Source organism: Heterodontus francisci, chromosome 5, assembly GCF_036365525.1.
Source record: "Heterodontus francisci isolate sHetFra1 chromosome 5, sHetFra1.hap1, whole genome shotgun sequence".
Lineage (NCBI taxonomy): Eukaryota > Metazoa > Chordata > Chondrichthyes > Heterodontiformes > Heterodontidae > Heterodontus > Heterodontus francisci.
In genome coordinates, this window is record NC_090375.1 from 107,051,576 (window position 1) to 107,073,413 (window position 21,838).

Genomic DNA, 21,838 nt, shown 5'->3' on the forward strand with positions numbered 1-21,838 from the left:
CTTTTCTCCCCCAGATGGGGTCAGGTATGGAGGTGGGCCGGTGCGCAAATTGGCCAGTACTATCCCGTGCCCAGACAGGTAGTTAATTAAGGGAATTAAATGCCTATTATTAAGGCCCATTATCAGAGAATGACTAGAATTTTCCAGTCAGCCTGTGGGCCACTTGAGATGGCAGCAGACCAGGTGGCCAGCATTCCAGACAGGCTTTGAAGCCCTCCCTGCCTGCCTGGCCACAGGCCGCAGGGTTCCCCCTCCACAACGGTGGCCCAGCTGCTGAGGGCATTTTTAAATTTAAAAGATGGACAGAGGGCATCTCAAGATGGAGGTGCCTTCTGTCTCTCTCTCTTACCTGAACTGCAGGCCACAGCTTCTTTGCAGCTGGAGGGCCTCTTATTGGCCCTCCAGCTTCAAAAGCCTGCCCGCCATTCTTATTTGGACAGCGACCCACCCTCTGGCTCCTAATTAGCCAATTTGGAGAAAAGCACTGCCGAGTGACTGTCTCCTGCACAATGCAGGGTGGTGACCCCAATTTAACCCGACGTCAGGTTCCCGATCCAAAACCCAAAATTGGATGCAAAAAGTTCCACTAATATGTACATCCGAAAGAATTGGATCATAAATATCTTGGGACAATTCTGAAAAAGATGATTCATGAGATCCTACCTTGACTGCAGAGCATCTTACATAAATTGCAACAGTACAGCTTGATATTCAAATACAAGCAAGGTATGCAGCTGCATGTAGTGAATGTGCTGAGTTGAAGCTAAACCCAACAATGCCGGTGAGAAAGATTATCAAATAACTGTGTACCTGGTATCCTGACTCCCAATGTCACAAGGCATAACAACCTTGCACTTAGACTGCCTCTTAATTTAAGAAACATCCAAAGACCCTTCACAAATAAGCAACACTTAACAGTAATTCAGTAACTGTTTTGTAACAGTTTTAACTATTACAGAAATAAGAAAAAACAGTCATGATTTGGAGTTGCAGGGCGGCACAGTGGCGCAGTGGTTAGCATCGCAGCCTCACAGCTCCAGCGACCCGGGTTCAATTCTGGGTACTGCCTGTGTGGAGTTTGCAAGTTCTCCCTGTGTCTGCGTGGGTTTTCTCCGGGTGCTCCGGTTTCCTCCCACAGCCAAAAGACTTGCAGGTTGGTAGGTAAATTGGCCATTATAAATTGTCCCGAGTATAGGTAGGTGGTAGGGAAATATAGGGACAGGTGGGGATGTGGTAGGAATATGGGATTAGTGTAGGATTAGTATAAATGGGTGGTTGATGGTCGCCACAGACTCGGTGGGCCAAAGGGCCTGTTTCAGTGCTGTATCTCTAAATAAAAAAAATAAATACAAAGGCTAAAGATGATCCTGTGCTACAGCAGTAATGGGACTTTGATTAATTAAACATTGAAGAGTGTCTTATCTTCGAGTCATAAAGTTCTTGTAGCTCCAGCTTGAGAAAATTTCTGTTGGTAAAAGTATATCAAAGCCATTGAAAATCCAAAAAGTTAACAAGAGATGTCTTGGACTGACTAGTACAGAGGAGTAGCCCTCATTATAAAGGATGCTGTAAGGAGAGTACTGAGAGATGTTCAGAAGATCAGGAAGTAGAATCAATATGGCTGGAGATTAGGTGTAAAGAATGCTGAGGGGTGTCGTTTATTGGCCCCCTAACAGTATTTATACCATTGGACAGAGCATTATGCAAGAAATAATTGAAGCTTCTAACAGGCAATGCAATATTCGTGCGGGACTTTAATCTTCACATAGACTAATCAACTTGGCAAAGGTAGTCTGGAAGATGACTTTGCAGAATGCTTTTGTGACAGTTCCCTGGAACACTATGTTATGAAACCAACTAGGGATGAAGTTATTTTATATGTAGTACTGTGCAATGAGGCAGGTTTAATTACTAATCTCATAGTAAAAGATCCTCTGGGAAAAAGCAATCATAATGCAATTGGATTCCATATTAAGTTTCAAAGTGGCATACTCCAGTTTCAAGCAAGAATTTTGAACTTAAACAAAGCTAATTACATAGGTATGAGGGCAGAACTGGCTAAGGTCGATTGGCTAAATAGACTGAAAGGTATGGCAGTAAATAAACAGTGGGAAACATTTAAAAAATGTTTAAAAGGTCCAACAAAATACATTCCATTTGAAAAAAAACTCAGCAAGAAAAATCCATCTATGGCTTCCAAGGGAACTTAAGGATAGTATTAGATTAAAAGAAGAGGTTTATAATGGTACAGAGAATAGCAGTAAGCCTGAGGATTGGAAGTGTTTTAGAAACCAGCAAAGAGTAATCAAAAAGTTGATAAAATGGGGAAAAATAGAATGAGTTAACTAGCCAAGAATATGAAAACAGACTGTAAGAGCTTTTACAAGTATATAAAAAGGAGAGTAGTGTTACAACCAGGTGAGAAGGGGTTTAGGGATTCCCTCTCAGCCTTTGCCTGGTTTAACCGTGATCGGGTTTAATTTTAGAAACACCCTGTTTTTAGCTCCCCCTTAGTGAATCCTTGTTCACTGCTCCAATTGCAAGGCAAATAAATCAGACAGGTTTCCTTAGATTTAAACAAGAAAGGTGGAAGTTTATTAATCTTAAACTCTAATCCGGTTAACGACTACGAATATGCGACGCGACCACGCTAGCATGCATATGCAATAAACAGACACACGCAGATAGAGACAGAAAAAGTAGAAGGAATAAAGGGGAAAAGTTTGAGGCAATATCTGGTAGTTGCAGTAAATGTGGAGGCTTTGGTTGCTGATAAGCCTTGCAATTCGCTGGGACCCAGTTCACGCTTCAACTTATTTCGATGTAGGAGTCTTCTCTCTTGAGGTTTACGTGTCTTCCATGGGTCTGGTAGCTTGAAAGAAAGTAAGAGAGAGAGACAGCCAGGCAAGAGACTTGCTTGTTTCAGCTTCAGTTGCACACTGCCTTTTCTTTCCTCTTTTTTTTCATGGGGACAGTGCAGAGGGAGCTTTACTCTGTATCTAACTCCCTTTTTTTCTTTATCTAACCCCTTTTTTTTTCAAGGTGGTCTTTATACCCCAGGCCCCTTTTATGTATGTTATGTCGAGGGGGCCTTTATTCCTCAGGCCCCCTTTGCATACATTTTTGCACACTGTCTTTTGTCTTCTTTCTGTGCTGTGACAGTAGCTAAAATAAATGTTGGTCCCTTAAAGGCAGAGACAGGAGAAATTAACACAGGGAATGAGGAAATGGCAGATGTTGAACAAATATTTTGTGTCTATCTTCACAGTAGAAGAGACAAATTACATCCCAGAAATAGAGGGTAACCAAGGGGTTAATAAGAGTGAGGAACTTTACCAGCAGAGAAAAAGTATCAGAGAAACCTAAGGGACTAAAAGTTGACAAATCCTCAGGACCAAATGGTCTCCATCCCAGGGTTCTGAAGAGGTAGCTACAGAGATAGTGGACGCACTATTTATGATTTTCCAAAATTCTTTAGATGCTATAACATTCCCGTCAGATTGTAAGTTAGCAAATGTAACACTGCTATTCAAGAACGGAGGGAGAAATAAACAGGCGACTACAGGCCAGTTAGCCTGACATCAGTTGTGGGCTAAATGCTGGAATCTATTGTTATGGATGTCTTAACAATGCACTTTGAAAGTCATAGTATGATCAGACAAAGCCATCATGGTTTTATAAAAGTGATATCGTGTTTCACAAATTTATTTGAATTTTTTGAGGATGTAACTTGTAGGGTAGATAAAGAGGAACCAGTAGATGTAGTGGACTTGGATATCCAAAAGGCATTTGATAATGTGCCACAAAAAAAGGCTAATACGCAAGACAAGGGCAAATGGAATTGGGGTTTTTTTTTGTGTTTTTTTGTGTTATTTTATTTTAATTTGTTGAGTTTGTTTCTACTGTGCATACCCACTTTTTTTTTCATGTTTGTGCTTGTGGCTGTTCAGTTTTCAGTCCATTAACACCCTATCTGTACTAATGCTTTGTCTTTCAGCACATCATTAACATCTTGTTTGCCTTTGCTCCATGACCTTCAGTCAGTTATTGTCTGTGACCTTGTCCTATCAACACCTCTTTTATTTCTTTATTTATTTAGAGATACAGTACTGAAACAGGCCCTTCGGCCCACCGAGTCTGTGCCGACCAACAACCACCCATTTATACTAACCCTACAGTAATCCCATATTCCCTACCACCTACCTACACTAAGGGCAATTTACAACAGCTAATTTACCTATCACCTGCAAGTCTTTGGCTGTGGGAGGAAACCGGAGCACCTGGCGAAAACCCACGCGGTCACAGGGAGAACTTGCAAACTCCGCACAGGCAGTACCCAGAATTAAACCCGGGTCACTGGAGCTGTGAGGCTGCGGTGCTAACCACTGCGCCACTGTGCCATTAAATCTTGCCCCACCCCCGCTTTACTTGCTTAAAATATTTTACATTTCTTATATCTGCCAGTTCTGAAGAAGGGTCATTGACCTGAAATGTTAACTCTGCTTCTCTCTCCACAGATGCTGCCAGACCTGTTGAGTATTTCCAGCATTTCTTGTTTTTATTTCGGATTTCTATCATCCGCAGTAGTTTGCTTTTCTTATATGGAATTGGGCGTAATATATTAGCATGGATAGAGGATTGGTTAACAGACTGCAGAGAATAGGGATAAATGGGGAATTTTCAAGTTGGCCGGGTGTAACTGGGAGTGTTGCAAGGATCAGTTATTTTTTATGCTGGCCAGGCCAGCATTTATTGCCCATCCCTAATTACCTTTGAGAAGGTGGTGGTGAGCTGCCTTCTTGAACCACTGCAGTCCATTTGGGGTAGGTATACCCACAGTGCTGTTCGGAAGGGAGTTCCAGGATTTTGACCCAGCGACAGTGAAGAAACGGCGATATAGTTCCAAGTCAGGATGGTGTGTGACTTGGAGGGGAACTTGCAGGTGGTGGTGTTCCCATGTATTTGCTGCCCTTGTCCTTCTAGTTGGTAGAGGTCGCGGGTTTGGAAGGTGCTGTCTAAGGAGCCTTGGTGCTGGGGCCTCAACTATTTATAACCTATATTAATGAATTAGATGAAGAGACTGAGAGGAATGTATTTTAGTTTGCTGACGATATAAAGTTATGCAGGAATGTAAGCTGTGAGGACACAAAGAGGCTGCAAAGAGGTATAGACAGGTTATGTGAATGGGCAATGAGTTGGCAGGTGGAGTATAATGTGGGGAAGTGTGAGGTTATTCACTTTGGTAATAAGGACAGAAACGCAGAATGTTTTTTAAAAGACGTGAAACTTCTAAATGTTGATATTCAGAGAGAATTGGGTTTACTTGTACATATAACACTGCACCACACAAGTGCCAGGCAATGCCCATCTCCAACAAGAGAGAATCTAATCATCTCCCCTTCACATTCAATGTCATGACCGTCACTGAATCATCCACCATCAACATCCTTTGACCATAAACATAAACTTAGCTGCACCAGCCATATAAATACTGTGGCTACAAAAGCAGGTCAGGGGGCTGGGAATTCTAAGGCAAGTAACTCACCTCTTGACTCCCCAAAGCATGTCCACCATCTACAAAGAATCTACAAAGTCAGGAGTGTGATAGAATACTCTCTGCTTGCCTGGATGAGTGCAGCTCCAATAATACTAAAGAAGCTTGACACCATCCAGGACAAAGCTGCCCGCTTGATCGGCAACCCATCCACCACTGTAAGCATTCACACCCTCCACCACTGATGCACAGTGGCAGCGCTGTGTACCATCTACAAGATGCACTGCTATACTCGTTTGCTGATTCTTGGTTAGAGTAGTCATTCGAGGTGCTGAGGTGGGAAGTATTGTTTTTATTCTGCAGTCCACCAACAATAATGCTGGTACCACTACATTTTCTCTGGGCAGACGACAATTGTTGTGGCGTCAATACATTTGACCTAATGAAACAGGGCTAGATGCATTATGATCTGATCTTTTACTTTCTTCAATAAACCTTTTGCATTTCGAACATCTTTCTCAGCTTTTCCATTGGATTTTTGAATTCTTTTGTGATGAGGTTGCGATCTTCATACTAGTAGTTTTGCAAAATCATCTGAAACTTCTCGGAAATCATATCTAGCAAACTGCTGCTTGCAAAGTGCAATCACATTTGATATGAACTCTTGGCAGTAAGTTAACTTACTGAGTTCAAAACAATTTGAGGAATAATTAATAATTAATAAAGATTGATTGTAATGAAAGTCAAATATGTCAGTGCCAGCTTTCTGAAACATCTAAATGGGGTGTCATATGCATTGAGTGGGTCTTTCTTCCAATTCCCACCTTACCTTCAGACCCTACTCCAGCCCCCAATATCCACAATTCAACATTCCGATTGCTTTGACTCTAGTCTCTTGTGTGTTCCTGCCTCCTTTCTTCACTCTACCATTGGTGGCAGAACCTTCTGTTTCCTGGGTTCCATTTTCTGGAGTTCTCCCTTTAAACCATTCTGACACTTCACTTCCCTCTTCTCCTTTAAAAACCTTCTCCAAATCAAATTCGTGGTCACCCCCTCCAAATCTTTCCTTTTCAGGATTGCTGTCTGTTTCCCATATGCTCTCATGATATGTTTTCGGATTTTTTTACATTAGAGCAATAGATAAATGGAAGTAATTATACTTGTAGAATGTGTCGCATGTTGGACATGGAAAACCACATCTGCAATTTGTGCCTACATACATAAGAACATAAGAACATATGAAATAGGAGCAGGAGTAGACCATACAGCACCTCGAAGCTACCATGGCTGATCTTCTGCCTCAAATCCATTTTCCCGTCAGCACCCCATATCCCTCAATTCCCTGAGAGATCAAAAATCTCTCTATCTCAGCCTTAAATATACTCAACAATGGAGCAGACACAACCCACTGGGGTAGAGAATTCCAAAGATTCACAACCTTTTGTGTGAAGAGGTTTCTCCTCATCTTAGTCCTAAATAAAGACGCCCTTATCCTGAGACTGTGTCCCCGTATTCTAGATTCCCCAGCCAGGGGAAGCAACCTCTCAGTATCTCCCCTGTCAAGCCCCTTCGGAATCATATATATTTCAATGAGATCACCTCTCATTCTTCTAAACTCCAGAGAGAATAGGCCAAATTTACTCAGTCTCTCATCATAGGACAATCCTTTCTTCCCAGGAACCACTCTAGTGAACCTTCGCTGTACCACCACCAATGCAAGAATATCCTTCCTTAAATAAGGAGACCAAAACTGCACACAGCACTCCAGGTATGTTCAGCCACGATCATAATGAATGGCGAAGCAGGCTCGAAGGGCCGAATGGCCTACTCCTCCCCCTACTTTCTATGTTTCTATATTTTATTCAAGAATCATTAATGAGGAGCATAGGTGTTAATTTTATTCTGGCGATGGGGGCCCGGGCCGGAAGGTGTGGGGAGACCTCTCCGTCAGACCCCCCTTTGCAATTCCACAGTGGGCAGGCAATTAACTGCCGGCTTTTGGGTAAGCCATCTCTTTAAGGGACGAGTTCCCGCCTCCAAGAGTTGCCAGCCAATCAGAGGACCGTCAGCTCTGCAATACCAGCAGCACCACTGGGAGCAGTAGCCAGGCCCGGTTTTGCAGGAGGCCCTGCAGTATGAAGAGAGTAGATTGATGAAGGCCCCGGGACAGGTAAGTGGGGTCGGGGTCACCGGGGCAAACCAGGCAGGCTCTGGTGACTGGGTTGGGGGCCACCATCGCTGCTGGAGGGAGGGGGGGCACTCTGGGAACACCCCCCGACCTGCTAGGAGACCACTGGGTTTCATCTGGCGTTATCTCCTTGCGGTTGGGGCCCTTCCACCTTTAATTAAATTGAAGTGAAGCTGGGAAGAGGCCCTTAAGTGGCCAATAATTGGGAGCCCCTCCTCAATTCTTGTCCCTAGGGGGCCCATAAAATTCGGCCCATAGAGTCCGAACCGTTAAGTATTCGTTAGAATATTTAATTTAATGTCAACATTATGTACAGAAAATACAATAAAGAGAAAAAAGAGAGGGAAAGAAAGGTGGGGTTAGGGGAGAGATAAAAGAGACAGAAAGAAAATGCAAAAGAAAAATTTTAACTTTTAAAATTCTCCAACAATAATTCAAAACTGATGGAATGTGCAGCCTTAGTTATTTTAAACTGTTTTTCTGAATTCACACTGAAAATGACGGAGATTTCTGAAAAATGTTGAATAGGAACGGTTGCGTTTTTTGATTGGGTCATGAGCTGACTCTGGATGAACTGACAAAGGCCGAGACGAGTAAAACTCTTGGAAGTGATGGTTTCCCAGCCGAGTTGTATTTGACTCTCTGGGACTGGATTGGCCCAGACCTGCTGGAAGTGTATGAGAGTATGCTTCTGGCTGGCAACATATCAGAAACCATGAGGAAAGGTGTCATCACCGTCATCTATAAACATCTATAAAAAGAAGAGAGAAGTAGGAAATCAGAAATTGGCAGCCCATTCAACTGCTTGATGTGAACTACAAAATTCCATCCAAGGTCAAGCCAATTGGTTCAAGTCTGCTCTGCAGTTGGTGATACACCCTGATCAGACCTACATTGTACCCAGCAGGAAGACCTCTTATAGCCTCAAGCTTCTCAGGGATACAATCGCCCATGTACAGGACAGGAGGGTGGACACCTCCCTCATCAGCTTGGAACAGGAGAAGGCCTTTGACGGAATATCGCACACCTGTATGTTGGATTTGCTGTCCTAAAGAGGGTTTGGGGAGGGAATCTACAATTGGATCCAAGTGCTCTATACAAACATCAGTGGCGCAGTTTCAATCAAGGGTGAGAATCAGAAAGCTTTCCGATCAAATCTGGAGTCAGGCAAGGCTGTCCTCTCTCCTCTGTCTTGTTCTTGTGCTGTATCGAACCTTTTTCCGAGTTCATCAGGAAGGATGTGCGCATAAGAGGGTTGACAATTCCAGTCACTCAGGTCAAAGCCTCCCCGTGCATGGACAACGTAGGCGTCTTCTGTTCAGATCCACTGTTGGTTCACTGATGAGCGTCCGCGATCAGTTTGAACTTGCCTCAGGAGTGAAAATAAATCACACCAAGAGCGAGGCCATGTTCTTTGGGAAATGAACCAATCGATGCTTTGTCTCCTTCACTGTCAGGTCAGACTACCTGAAGGTGCGGGGGATATGCTTCAAAGAGGCCTCGGCGTGTGCCAAAATCTGGCAGGAGTGTATAGCCAAGGTCAAACAGAAACTGGGTATTGTGGGTCAGAACATGATCATCAGGTGTGAAGTGCTGTTGGTGATGCTGTACGTGGCACAGGTCTGGCCCATGCTCTGCTCCTGCGCCACAGTGGTCACCCAAGTCATCTTCCACTTTTTCTAGAGATCGAAAGTGGACCGTGTCCACAGGGACACCACGTACAAATCTCTAGATAAAGGGGGGAAATGCATAATCAATCTCGCCGTCATCCTGATGGCCACCTTTGTGTGTGTCAAGTTGTGTGTAGACCCTTGGTATGCAAAGACCAAGGGCTGGATCTTCAAAGTGCTTTGGGGCTGAGCATGGGTACGGGCACAAATTGAAGATTGCATTCCCAGAAGGCATCTTTAGATCCCAATGCCTCTGGAACAACACTGTAAATTTCAAAGGGAGGGTCGGTGGTGGGGAGCCGGGAACCCACTCCACTCCAATTAACTGCCTGTTACGTTCCTTGAGGAGCTTGTTAGTGCTCTGGGGTGGGCCAGAAGGAATTTTCAAAGAGGAGAGCAGGCGGAGTGAATGGTTTGGTGCACCTAAGTTATTAGCTGTCAGGAGCAATGTGGCTGAACATTGATGTTAACAATTATTCAAAGAAATTGAAAAAAGGGTGATTGAAACATAGCACTTCACCTGCCCTTCTGTACACTCTTTTTCCACTTGTTTGCATTGTAATATGGCTGGTCCTCTGATCTGCTGCCTGCACCATTGTGCAAGGCAACAGTGAGCTCTGTCACGGCTGCTGTCTACCTTTCAAGATTGCAGTCTGGAGCCGCTTTCTGCCTCTATGCTGGTTCCGGTGCTGCTGATTATGTGCCACATTCGCCCCCTGTCCAATTAGATCATTTACATTTGAAGTTAGCATCGTGCCAGCCATGCTGATGCGGCAAGAGGTCAGGTGCCAGAAATTATCAGGGCATCGGGGTCCCGACCCCAAAATGAAAATCCAGGCCCAAGTGTGCTGAGTTGCTATCTGTCCCCGATGTTGCGAAGGATAAGGGGGCCACATTGCCATGGAATGCTCTATTCAATTGGACCATGCCATACCATCTGTCCCTCGTGGAAAAGTTTGTGCAGAAAAGCATCTTCAACCACAATTCCATCAGGCAGTGGTCCGCATATAATGTCCTTGAGGCCCTGTGGGAAAAGGAGATGATGGATTCTGTCGGATGGTTCCCTGAGCTGGCTGTCAAAGTCATTTGGCAGAATACCTCATCGCCAGAACCTTCAAACAAGCGCCTAGACGTAGCTTGGCTGGTGCTGAGAAAGGCCCTTCCCCCTTCAGATAGTTCATGCACACCCGGAGTCACAGCTCAACTGTGTGCTGCACTGAAGATGGCCGCGGTGGGGAAGAGACCGTCGCCCACCTCCTTCTAGAATGTACCTTTGCAAAGAAGATCTGGAACAAGATGCAGTGGTTTTTGTTGAGATTCATCCCGAGCTGCACCTTAACGCAGGACGCTGTGCTGTACAGGCTGTTTCAAGGGACGCACACGAGACAAACATCAACTACTGCTTGAGGACCATCAACTCGGTGAAATACGCTCTTTAGTCTGCCCAAAAGTTGTTAGCCTTCCAGTGCAAACAGCTGTCCACAACTGAGTGTTGCAGACTGGCACATTCCAAGGTCCAGGACGAAGTGCTGAGGAACGCACTAAAGTTCGGGGCAGCCACCGCAAAGGCTCAAAGGGGAAATACCGCAGACCAAAGCCCTCCTGCCATAGTATACTGAGGGGCTGGAACCCGTGGTAATTCCTCAGGCTGTATGCACCAGTGAATATTTAATATGAAATGCATATTGTGTCACAGAACCGTATTTATTTTCACTTCAGATTAAAATGGGAGACAGAGCGAGAGAGAGGAGCACAGCAGGAGCAGAGAGAGAGGAGCATGACGGGAGCAGAGAGAGAGAGGAGCACGCTGGGACCATAGAGAGAGAGAGAGGAGTACAGCGGGAGCTGAGAGAGAGAGGGGAGCACGGCGGGAGCGGAGAGAGAGGAGCACAGCAGGAGCAGAGAGAGAGAGAGGAGCACAGCAGGAGTGGAAAGAAAGGAATATGGCGGGAGCGGAGAGAGAGAGAGGAGCACGACGGGAGCAGCAGAAGCGGAGCAGGGAAGCAGCTAGGTGATTGTTTTGGGAAGAAGCTACCTGTTTGGTGAGTATCTGGTAAGTTATTAAGGTACATTCTAATCCTAACATTTAAAATAGTAAAAGAGCTAGTGGTAAGCTGAATAAAATGTATATCAAAAAAAAATTGAATAAAATAATTAAGTAGTTAATTAAAACACATTAAGGATGGCAAGACAGGTGATGTAGCATGTGGGATCTTCTGGATGCCAGTGTGATCCAGGGAAAACACGGCTGCAGTAAGTGTTTGCGGCTCGAACAGCTGCGACACATCAGGGAGGGGGGATGTTAGCTGGACATTTTGTATCAGGAGGTGGTCACACCCCTTAGGATAGGGTCTTCTGATTTGTTCAGTGGTCAGGGACAGGAGAGTGTGGCTGCAGCTGAGGCAGGTAAGGGGACTCAGAGGGCAGGAAAGCAGGAGCCTCAGCCTTTGCGATTGCCCAACAGGTTTGAGGTTCTTTCAGCTTGTTTGGATGAGAGTGGGGACTGAGAGTGGATGAGCAACCTGACCATGCCACCATGGTACAGGAAGCCATTCAAGTGGAGGGAGAAAAAGGAATGTAGTGGTAGTAGGGGACAGTATATTTAGGGGGATTGACACTGTTCTCTGCAGCAAAGAGTGAGAGTCCAGACGTCTGTGTTGCCTGCCCGGTGCCAGGGTTTGGGGCATCTGCTCAAGGCTGGAGAGGAACTTACAGTGGGAGGGGAAGGAACCAGTCATCATGGTCCATGTAGTACTAATGACATAGGCAGGACAAGGAAAGAGGTTCTGCAGTATGAGAAACGAAGTGACAAATTAAGAAGCAGAACCTCAAAGGTAATAATCTGTGGATTATTACCTGAGCCACGGGAAAATTGGCACAGGGTAAATAAGATTAGAGAAAAGAATGCGTGGTTCAAAGACTGGTGTGGTAGAATTGGGTTCCGGTTCGTGGGGCACTGGCACCAGTACTGGGGAAAGTGGTGGGTGTGCCATTGGGACGGTCTACACCTGAACCATGCCATGGCCGGTTTCTAGCGAGCCGCATAACTAGGGAAGTAGAGAGGGTTTTAAAATGAGTGGGGGAGGGGGGCAAGGGATCAAATTTGGAAGATATGGTAAATCAAGGAGTAGGACAAGGCAAGAGAGAAAGGTATTAATATGGGAAATGATAAAAAGACTGTGACAGGAAGGGACAGAGCATACAAATCTAGTAGTAAATCAACAGATAAGGCTAGAGGTTACAAAAATAATAAAAGGACAAAACTAAAGGTTCGGCATCTGAATGCATGTAGCATTCGAAACAAAACAGATGAACTGAGAGTGCAAATAGAAATACATAAGTACAATCTGATAGCCATTACAGAGACATAGATTGGGACCTGAATATTGAAGGGTACATGGCATTTAGGAAGGACAGGAATCTAGGAAAAGGTGGAGGGGTATCTCTGTTAATTAATGATGGTATTAGCACAGTAGAGAGGGATGACCTAAGTTCAGGAGACCAAGATGTAGAAGCAGTTTGGGTAGAGATGAGAAATCATAAAAGGCAAGAAGTCACTTGCGGGAGTGGTGTACAGGCCACCTAACATTACCCACACTGTAGGACAGGGTATAAAGGAAGAAATAATTTCAGCTTGTCAGAAAGGTGCAGCGATAATTATGGGGAATTTTAACCTACATATAGACTGGAAAAATCAGATGGGCAGAGATAGCCCAGATGAGGAGTACGTAGAACGTTTTCGGGATAATTTCTTGGAACTATACGTTCTGGAGCCAACCAGAGAACAGGCTATACTAGACCTGGTATTATGCAATTAGGATTAATTAATGACCTCAAAGTTAAGGCGCCCCTAGGTAGCAGCAATCATAATATAATTGAATTTTACATTCAGTTTGAAGGAAAGAAGAGTGGGTCCAAGACTAGTATTTTAAACTTAAATAAGGGCAATTATGAGGGCATGAAAGCAGAGCTAGCTAAAGTGAACTGGAAAATCAGGTTAAGGGATAGGTCAATAGAGATACAGTGGCAGACATTTAAGGGGATATTTCAGAATACACAGAACAGATACATTTCAACGAGAAAGAAAAAATCCAAGGGTGGGACCCGACTTCCATGGTTAACTAAAACAATTAAAGATAGTATCAACTTTAAAGTAAAAGCCTATAATTGTGCAAAAATGGGAGGCAGGTCAAAAGATTGGATAGAATATCAAAAACAGCAAAGAATAACTAAAAGATTGATAAGGAAGGTAAAATTAGACTATGAGAGAAAGATAGCTGGAAATATAAAGACAAATCAGAGTTTCTATAGATATTTAAAAAAGAAAAGAGTTAACAAAGTGAGCATTGGTCCTATAGAAAGTAAGTCTGGGGAATTAATAATGGATAATAAGGAGATGGCAGATGAATTGAACAGATATTTTGCAGCAGTCTTCAATATTGAGGATACAAGTAACATCCAGTATTAGCTGTAGGTCAGGAAATGGAAGGGAGGGAGGAACTCCAGAAAATTACAATCAACAGGGAAGTGGTACTGAACAACTTGTTGGAGCTGCGGGCTGACATGACCCGAGTCCTGATGGACTTCATCCTAGGGTGTTCAAAGAAGCGGCTCATGAAATAGTTGATGCGTTAGTTTTAATTTTCCAAAATTCCCTAGATTCGAGGAAGGTTCCATTTCATTGCAAAATTGCGAACGTAACTCCTTTATTCAAAAGGGGAGGGAGACAGAAAGCAGGAAACTACAGGCTTAGCATCTGTCTTAGGGAAAATGTTAGAAGCTATTATTCAAGACAATATAGCACGGCATTTAGAAAAGTTCAAGGTAATCAGGTAGAGTCAACCTGGTTTTGTGAAAGGGAAATCATGTTTAACCAATTTATTGGAGTTCTTTGAGGGAGTTACATGTGCTGTGGATAAAGGGGAACTGGTAGATGTATTGTACTTAGATTTCCAGAAGGCATTTGATAAGGTGTCACATCAAAGGTTATTGCAGAAATTAAAAGCTGCTGGCGTAGGGGGTAACATATTGGCATGGATCAAAGATTGGGTAGCTAACAGAAAACAGAGAGTAGGCATAAATGAGTCATTTCTGGTTGGCAAGATGTAATGTGTGGTGTGCCACAGGGATCAGTGCTGGGGCCTCAACCTTTTACAATTTATATAAATGACTTAGATGAAGGGACCGAAGGTATGGTTGCTGAATTTGTTGTTGACACAAAGATAGGTAGGAAGGTAACTTGTGAAGAGGACATAAGGGGGCTACAAAGAGATATAGATAGGTTAGGTGAGTGGGCAAAGACCTGGCAAATGGAGTATAATGTAGGAAAGTGTGAAATTGTCCACTTTGGCAGGAAGAATAAAAAAGAAGCATATTATCTAAATGGTGAGAGATTGCAGAGCTCTGAGATGCAGAGGGATCTGGGTGTCCTATTGCATAAATCGCAAAATGTTAGTCTGCAGGTACTAGGCACATAATTAGGAAAGCTAATAGAATGTTATCGCTTATCGTGAGCAGAATTAAATACAAAAGTAGGGAAGTTATGCTTCAGCTACAGAGGGCATTGGTGAGACCACATCTGGAGTACTATGTACAGTACTGGTCTCCTTATTTAAGGAAGGATGTAAATACGTTGGTGGCAGTACAGAGAAGGTTTACTAGACTAATATCTGGAATGGGCGTGTTGTCTTTCAAGGAAAGATTGGACGGCCTAGGCTTGTATCTGCTGGAATTTAGAAGAGTAAGAGGCGACTTGATTGAAACATATGAGATCCTGAGGGGTCTTGACAGGGTGGATGTGGAAAGGATGTTTTCTCTTGTGGGAGAATCTCGAACTAGGGGTCACTGTTTATGTATAAGGGGTCGCTCATTTAAGACAGAGATGAGGAGAAATTATTTCTCTCAGAGGGTCGTGAGTCTTTAGAATTCTCTTCCTCAAAAGGCGGTGGAAGCAGATTATTTGAATATTTTTAAGGCATAGGTAGATAGTTTCTTGACAAGCAAGGGGATGGAAGGTTATTGGGGGTAGGTGGAAATATGAAGTAATCAATTCAGCCATGAACTTATTGAATGGTGGAGCGGGCTGGAAGGGCCGAGTGGCGTACGACTGCTCCTAATTCATATGTTCTTATGTAAAACAGGGTGCCTTTAAGACAGGGAGAGAAGTTTTGAATTTCTGAGGTACAGTGTGCCACAGCAGCATTTTGTTACCATGACGACAGCAGGAGAGAGCGGTCACATGGTATAATGTTTCAATTTGACTGTCTGTAAAACAGGCAGAAACCGGTCTGAACTAGTTAGTTTTGAGAGATTTTCCAGCAAGGCATGCTACTGAAGAAAAGAGCTGTCTAGTCTCCCTCAGCAGAAGTTCTACAAGGGGCTACAGGCCAAGTTCATTGCCTCAGGAGAAAAAAAAAGCCCTTTTTTTTGAAGAGACCATTTGTATCGCTGAAGTTGGCCAAACTCCTTTTCTTTACTTCCAAGCCAGGAAGTATTTGCTTCAAGATTGAATCTCTCTTGACTGTATTTTCTGGAATTCACCGGTGGTCTTGATGCCTGCTGCAGCCGAAGTGTTTTGAATACCTGTCCATTGAAGGACCATTTCATCAAATCCGTGTGAAGACTTCAAGTAGCATTTGATTATTTCCACATTAGAACACCTCACCCATCAGGAGCGTAACCCACAACGACTTGCTTATTTATTTGTCCTTAAGAAACAGCTATTTTTTAAAAAACACCATTTTTAAAAACCGGTTAACTGCTGAACTCGCCGGCGCGCCCGCATTCGCTGGCCGCCGCCAAGGCCCCGTGATATTAATCGCAGTGTTTCATTAGAATCATGGCACCAAGCTGCCCTCCCTATATTATGTGGGGAGAGGTGGAACATTCGGCGCAGTGAGAGAGTTTTTGACAGTTCTGCAGCAGGTGCTGGGGCCCTATTTTAAGTGCCCCGGCACTTGCTTCCTGAAAGCTGTCAAAAAATACTTACCTGACTACTGAAGAGTGGGGCTGCTGTCAATCTGGCAGCAAAGCAGAAAGTGTTGCAGAAATCCAGCAGATCATGCAGCATCTGTGAGAGAGAAGCAGAGTTAACTTGTCCAAGTTCACAGATCTGAAAATTAACTCTGCTGCTCTCTCCACAAATGCTGCCTGACCTAGCACTTTCCGCTTTGCTGCCACATACTTACCCTGCTGTGTCCCAGTGTCCTGTGAAGTTGCAATCCTCTTCTCCCACTCAAGTGTAACATTCCTTCTTGTAGGCATGCTGCACCTGGGTGAATAATCTTAATTTTGCACATTCCAGACAGACCATAAAAAGTATTACAGAGGTTTACAGAGAACGCACTGACACAAATGGGAATGTAAATACGTCTTTCACTAAATGTTCCTCACCAACACGTGCATCCTTTTCTCTGAGTGAATGATGTGTGCCAGCATGTAGCACCAATGTCACAGCCCTTTGCACCGTTGGCCCTTCAGGAGAGCCAACGTATGCAATAACATCATTGCCATGCCACCATTATTCATGAGCGTCTCCTCGAATGCAGTGACATGGATATTAGCTCAGTCAGCTGCTGCCTCTAATGGTTTACACAGGGATGCTGCAGATGTGGACTGGTGCACAGCAGGTGAGCGAGGGTGGTGTGGCTTGCAGAGATCATGTCGGTTCCTATGGAGCAGACAGCCTTTGTCTGATAAGCCACCTCCGTACATCCCTAGCTCACTGTTAGTCTTGCGTGCAGAGTCTGGGTGCCATCTGCCCTCCCATGCGTCTTTCATGTTGTAGGTCTTCAGCTCACTCATAGTCCGAGGAGGAATCCTGTTGACGACTCTCCTCAGCATGCCGGGCCTGGCCCCTATTGGGTGCGTAGTTGTGCAGAGCAACAAAGAAAGGAGCTGACCTTTTCGGCCCGTACTATCCATCCAGGCATTGGAGGCGCTCTTTCAGCATGCCGATCTCCTGCTCAATGGTGACTCTTGTAGTTCAGTGGCTGGCGTTGTATCTCTCCTCTGCAGCAGTGGTGGAGTCTCTCACCGGTGTTGGAAGCCATGTCTGCAAAGGATAGCCCTTGTCTCCAAGAAGCCACCCCTCCATCTGAGCCAGTTCAGTGAACAGCGGTGGCAGCCAGGTGTCATGGCAGCTGCCTGAGAAGCGGTCACACATTCGCTGCAAGCATCTGTGGTGTTCACATACCAGCTTCACCTAGATTGGGAGGGCTCCTTTAATGGTGGCGTCTGCAGGTGGTATCCTGGCAGGAGGCCTGATGGCCACATGACTGCAGCCTATGAACATAACAACCTGTGGTTCTCCAGCAAGGTGCCAGAACCAAATCGCCCTCTGGGCCTGGCTGTGAGAGTCCGTCCTGAAGCGGACATTTTCACTGGCCCTCCGGTGCAGGGTATTGGTGACCTCCCTGATGCAGCAGTGCACTGCTGACTGTGTGACCCCACAAAGATCTCTGGTGGGCCCCTAAAAGGCTGCAGAGGTGTCAGGCTTGAGAACCGCTGCCACTATGAGGATCAAGAGCATGGGATGTCCACCGGAGCCCATGGACTTCAGGTCATCCTTGAGCAGGGCTCAGAGACGTGTCACCACCCTCTCTATATGCACAGTCTCCTCTGACATCCGATGGTATGTCATGTGGGGCCTGTAGATGCACGGCAACATAATGGTGGGCTCTCCTTGGGGGCTGTTGCTCATGACCAGGGACCTCTACGTGGATAGCACCTGCCTGTTGGTATTGCGCATACGGATCCTCACATGCAGAGGATCACACAGTGAGCCATACCCATTTCCATGTGATAAATAAAATTGAACCCTGCATGTATTCGAAGGTTCCTAACAGGGCATGGATTGGTGTTGACGGGTACATCAGCTGCTTTCCTGGATCAACTATGTGGTGTGCCATGGCAATGCCCATCTTGGCCAACACTCAGAGTGGCACAGCATGACCACATCAAGATCCTACCAGCTGAATCAATTGCCCCTACCATCCATACAGCCTTAATGTTCCTGCCCTTTCTGGCACCCTCCCCACACACAGGGTACCTAGTGTGCCATTTCCCCCTCACAAACACAGAGGGTACACTGTTAACGGAGGGATGGTACACGATACCTCCATTCATGCCAGCACAGCTTTCCCTCCAGTAATCCCAGACCCCCTCCCTTTCAGAATGCAGAGTTAGACCCCTGCATATCCCCCTCCCTTCTCCCTTCAGTAATGCAGAATGAGACCCCCGAATAACACAAATTACCTTCGCTGGCAACAACTTCTGCCTCTGAAGACCTGCCAGCTTTTCAGATTGTAAACTGGATGGCATGTGACGCCCACCCATTCAGCGAAAAATCCAGAAGTGTCGGTGGAGAGGCGGCAGGCTGCATAATCAATAAAGGTAAGTACTCCTTACCATATGCTAATTGTGGTGCAGCTGCCGTCTGGGGGGGTGGGGGGGGTGGAACCGCACCGAGGTCCCACCACCGCCAGTAGTATGTGGTGGGCCCTTCTCGACATCGCGGGTCAAGGTGGGCCTCTCCCCGCAGCATTTTAACTGCCCCCGCACCGCGACCCACAGCGTCGAGGGGCCGGTAAAATCCAGCCCATGTGTGTGAATGGGATAGTTATGTTAAAATAAGAAGTTATAAGGTCTTTAGACATAGATTTATCTTAATAGCGTTTAAGATTTAGTTTTTTAAAATAAATAGTTAATTTGTTGTTGTCTAAAGATACCTGGTTTGGTCGGTTTTATTCTGGGGGTTACTAGAGTGTTTAATTTGGCTGTTTTCCGGTTGGAGGGAAAACTTTAATAATATGCTGTGACCTGTGGAGCGATGGACAGAATTGACGATGCATTGCTTCTGCCTCAGTCATAACAATTGTAATTATAATCTGTGATTGTAAGTGTAGTGAGGCACCTTGGAGTGCTACATACTGTACTGAATGAAATTGAACTGTATTGCACTTTATGTAATATCAAATTTGAATGGTTGAATGTGATGTACTTTTGCAAAATTTTATGAATAAAGTATATTTTTTGGAGAATTTTTAAAATTAACTATTTAGTGGTAGCCTTCCTAACTTCATACACTGTTGGGGTGAATTTCCTTGGGGATTCTTCCGTTTGTCTGCTACAGCTGAAAGATGTGCAGGGAATATTTGTTTCTTTGGATTTATTTCTTTTTTTTTCTTTTCACAGACAAGAAGGGGAGCCTCCAGTTGAAAATGGCTGGATTCCATACTTGGGCTGTGCTGTCGAGTTTGGTGCAAATCCTCTGAAGTTTCTGCAAACTCGCCAGAAGAAATATGGAGATGCTTTTACATGTAAAATAGCTGGGAATTTCATCACTTTCATCACTGACCCCTTCTCATACAGCTCTGTAATTCGGCATGGAAAAAATCTTAATTTTCAGACCATTGCACTTAAAATTTCAAGAAGGGTGAGGAATGTTACTTGTTTTCTGAAGTATTGTTTCTTAAGTACTACAGTGCAAAACAGTTAACTTAATAATTTGCTAAGTACTTTTTTCACAATGTTCTATTGTTTTCTCTGTTTTAACTGATGTATCACATTTATCAAGAAGCTTAATTGACTGCCAACTAGCTTGTAATTACGGTACTTAAAAAATAGTCACACAGTTGTAATGGATAGTTGAAAGTGTATTTATGTAATTTGCTTTATTACAATATATGCATTTCAGTGCACATGACAAATCCTTAACCAAAGGACTTAAAAACCTTTTTAAAGAGGACTTACAAAATCATTTTAAAAATTACCTTCAGAAACAGATTAATTACATTTATCAATACCACACAGTACTTAACTATAATTTTTTTAGGAGACTGCTCATTTGTCTTTTAGCTGGACAACAGATGAACTGTGCGTGGTCAAAAATGAGGTACAGCTAAATTGCTGTACTTGAATCAATTACTTGAATCAATTAAACAGTCGACCCAGACACCATATTGTTATAGTTCTGACTTTATTTGGCAAATGCTAAAAATTTATATAGTATTTAAGCAGTACTTTACAAAGCACCACTGAAAATTATATTAAAGCAAAATACTGCAGAAGCTGAAAATCTGAAATAAAAACAGAAAATTCTGGAAATATTCAGCAAGTTTGGCTGTGGAGAGAAACAGAGTTAACATTTTAAGTTGTTGACCTTTGATCAGAACTGTTCTGATGAAAGGACTTTGACCTGAAACGTTAACTCTGTTTCTCTCTCCACAGATGCTGCCAGCACTTTTTGTTTTTATTTGAAGATTATATTAACCCCATTGTTCTTTGAGTAGAAGTCATGATTCCTTTCCTTGTATCAACTACTCACGTTCAGTCGACTGGCGCTCTCCGTTCAATCTTCCACACTGATAGAGACCCAAATACCCTACGTTATATCCAGGAACTGTGACAAAATTCAACCAATCATGAACTTACCTTCCGGGAGAGCAGCAGAGAGTTGTGGACCTGCGGGGAGAACACGGAGCAAGGAGTGGATAAATGCAGCCCAAGGATTGCGGCCTACAGCACTTACCATCCGGGAGAGCAGCGGAGAGGAGTGGACCTGCGGGAAGAACACAGAGCGAGGAGCGGATAAATAGAGCCCGAGGATTACAGCCTCGAGCACTTTCCTTCTGGGAGAGGAGCGGAGAGGAGTCCAGGTGTGCCGGAGTTTGAAAACAAAGTGAGTAGTGATGTCACAGGAAAGCTGTAAGATGATTGGTTGGTGAGTAACTGCTGTTAGGGAATAACTCAAAATAGCTGGGTTAGCACTCCAGTGTTAGGGTGTGTGTGTAAATAGTTTAATAATGAGAAAGTGAGTAGCTTTTTTTTGAGTAAGGCTTATTTTAACTAGTGAACTGTATTGATTTTTAGTAGGATTTATCAGTACTAGTAAGGTTTTATTAATAATTCTAAGCATTTGTAGTATTGGTAAGTTTTTTTTAGCAGTAGCAAAGGGTCAACTAATAAATAAAGGAATGGCAGGGTTGCATCAACCTCAAGAGTGCACCTCCTGTGCTATGTGGGAACTCCAGGAAGCTTCCTGTATCCTGGAGAACCATTTGTGCAGGAAGTGTCATCAATTGAAGCAGCTTGAGCTCTAAGTTTTGGAACTTGAGTGGCAGTTGGTGACACTGCGGTGCATTCATGAGGATGAGAGCTACGTGGTCACCCCACAGCTTAAGAGTATGTAGGGAGAGAGGGAATGGATGACAACCAGGCAGTAAAAAAGAATCATGCAGGTAGTGCAGGAGACCCCTGAGTGCATCTCACTCCCCAACAGGTGTTCAGTTCTGAATACTGAGAAAAGTGATGCTTCACCTGAGGAGTGCAGCCAGGGCCAAGTCCATGGCACCACGGGTGTCTCAACTGCACAGTGGGGTACAGGGAAGACTGGAAGAGCCATTGTGATAGGCGATTCAATAGTCAGGGGAACAGACAGGCGTTTCTGTGGCCGCAGACGTGAATCCAGGATGGTGTGTTGCCTCC

The 21,838-nt window shown here is 44.4% G+C and overlaps 1 protein-coding gene across 2 annotated transcripts in view; it reads left to right on the plus strand.

The window, feature by feature from the left end:
* Positions 1-21,838, plus strand: part of LOC137369991 (cytochrome P450 7A1-like) — a 90,438-nt gene that overhangs the window by 16,877 nt on the left and 51,723 nt on the right. For both annotated transcript variants that reach the window (XM_068031878.1, XM_068031879.1), the window contains exon 2: positions 19,547-19,787. In XM_068031878.1, the coding sequence (XP_067887979.1) occupies positions 19,547-19,787 (241 nt within the window). The remainder of the gene's footprint in view (positions 1-19,546; positions 19,788-21,838) is intronic.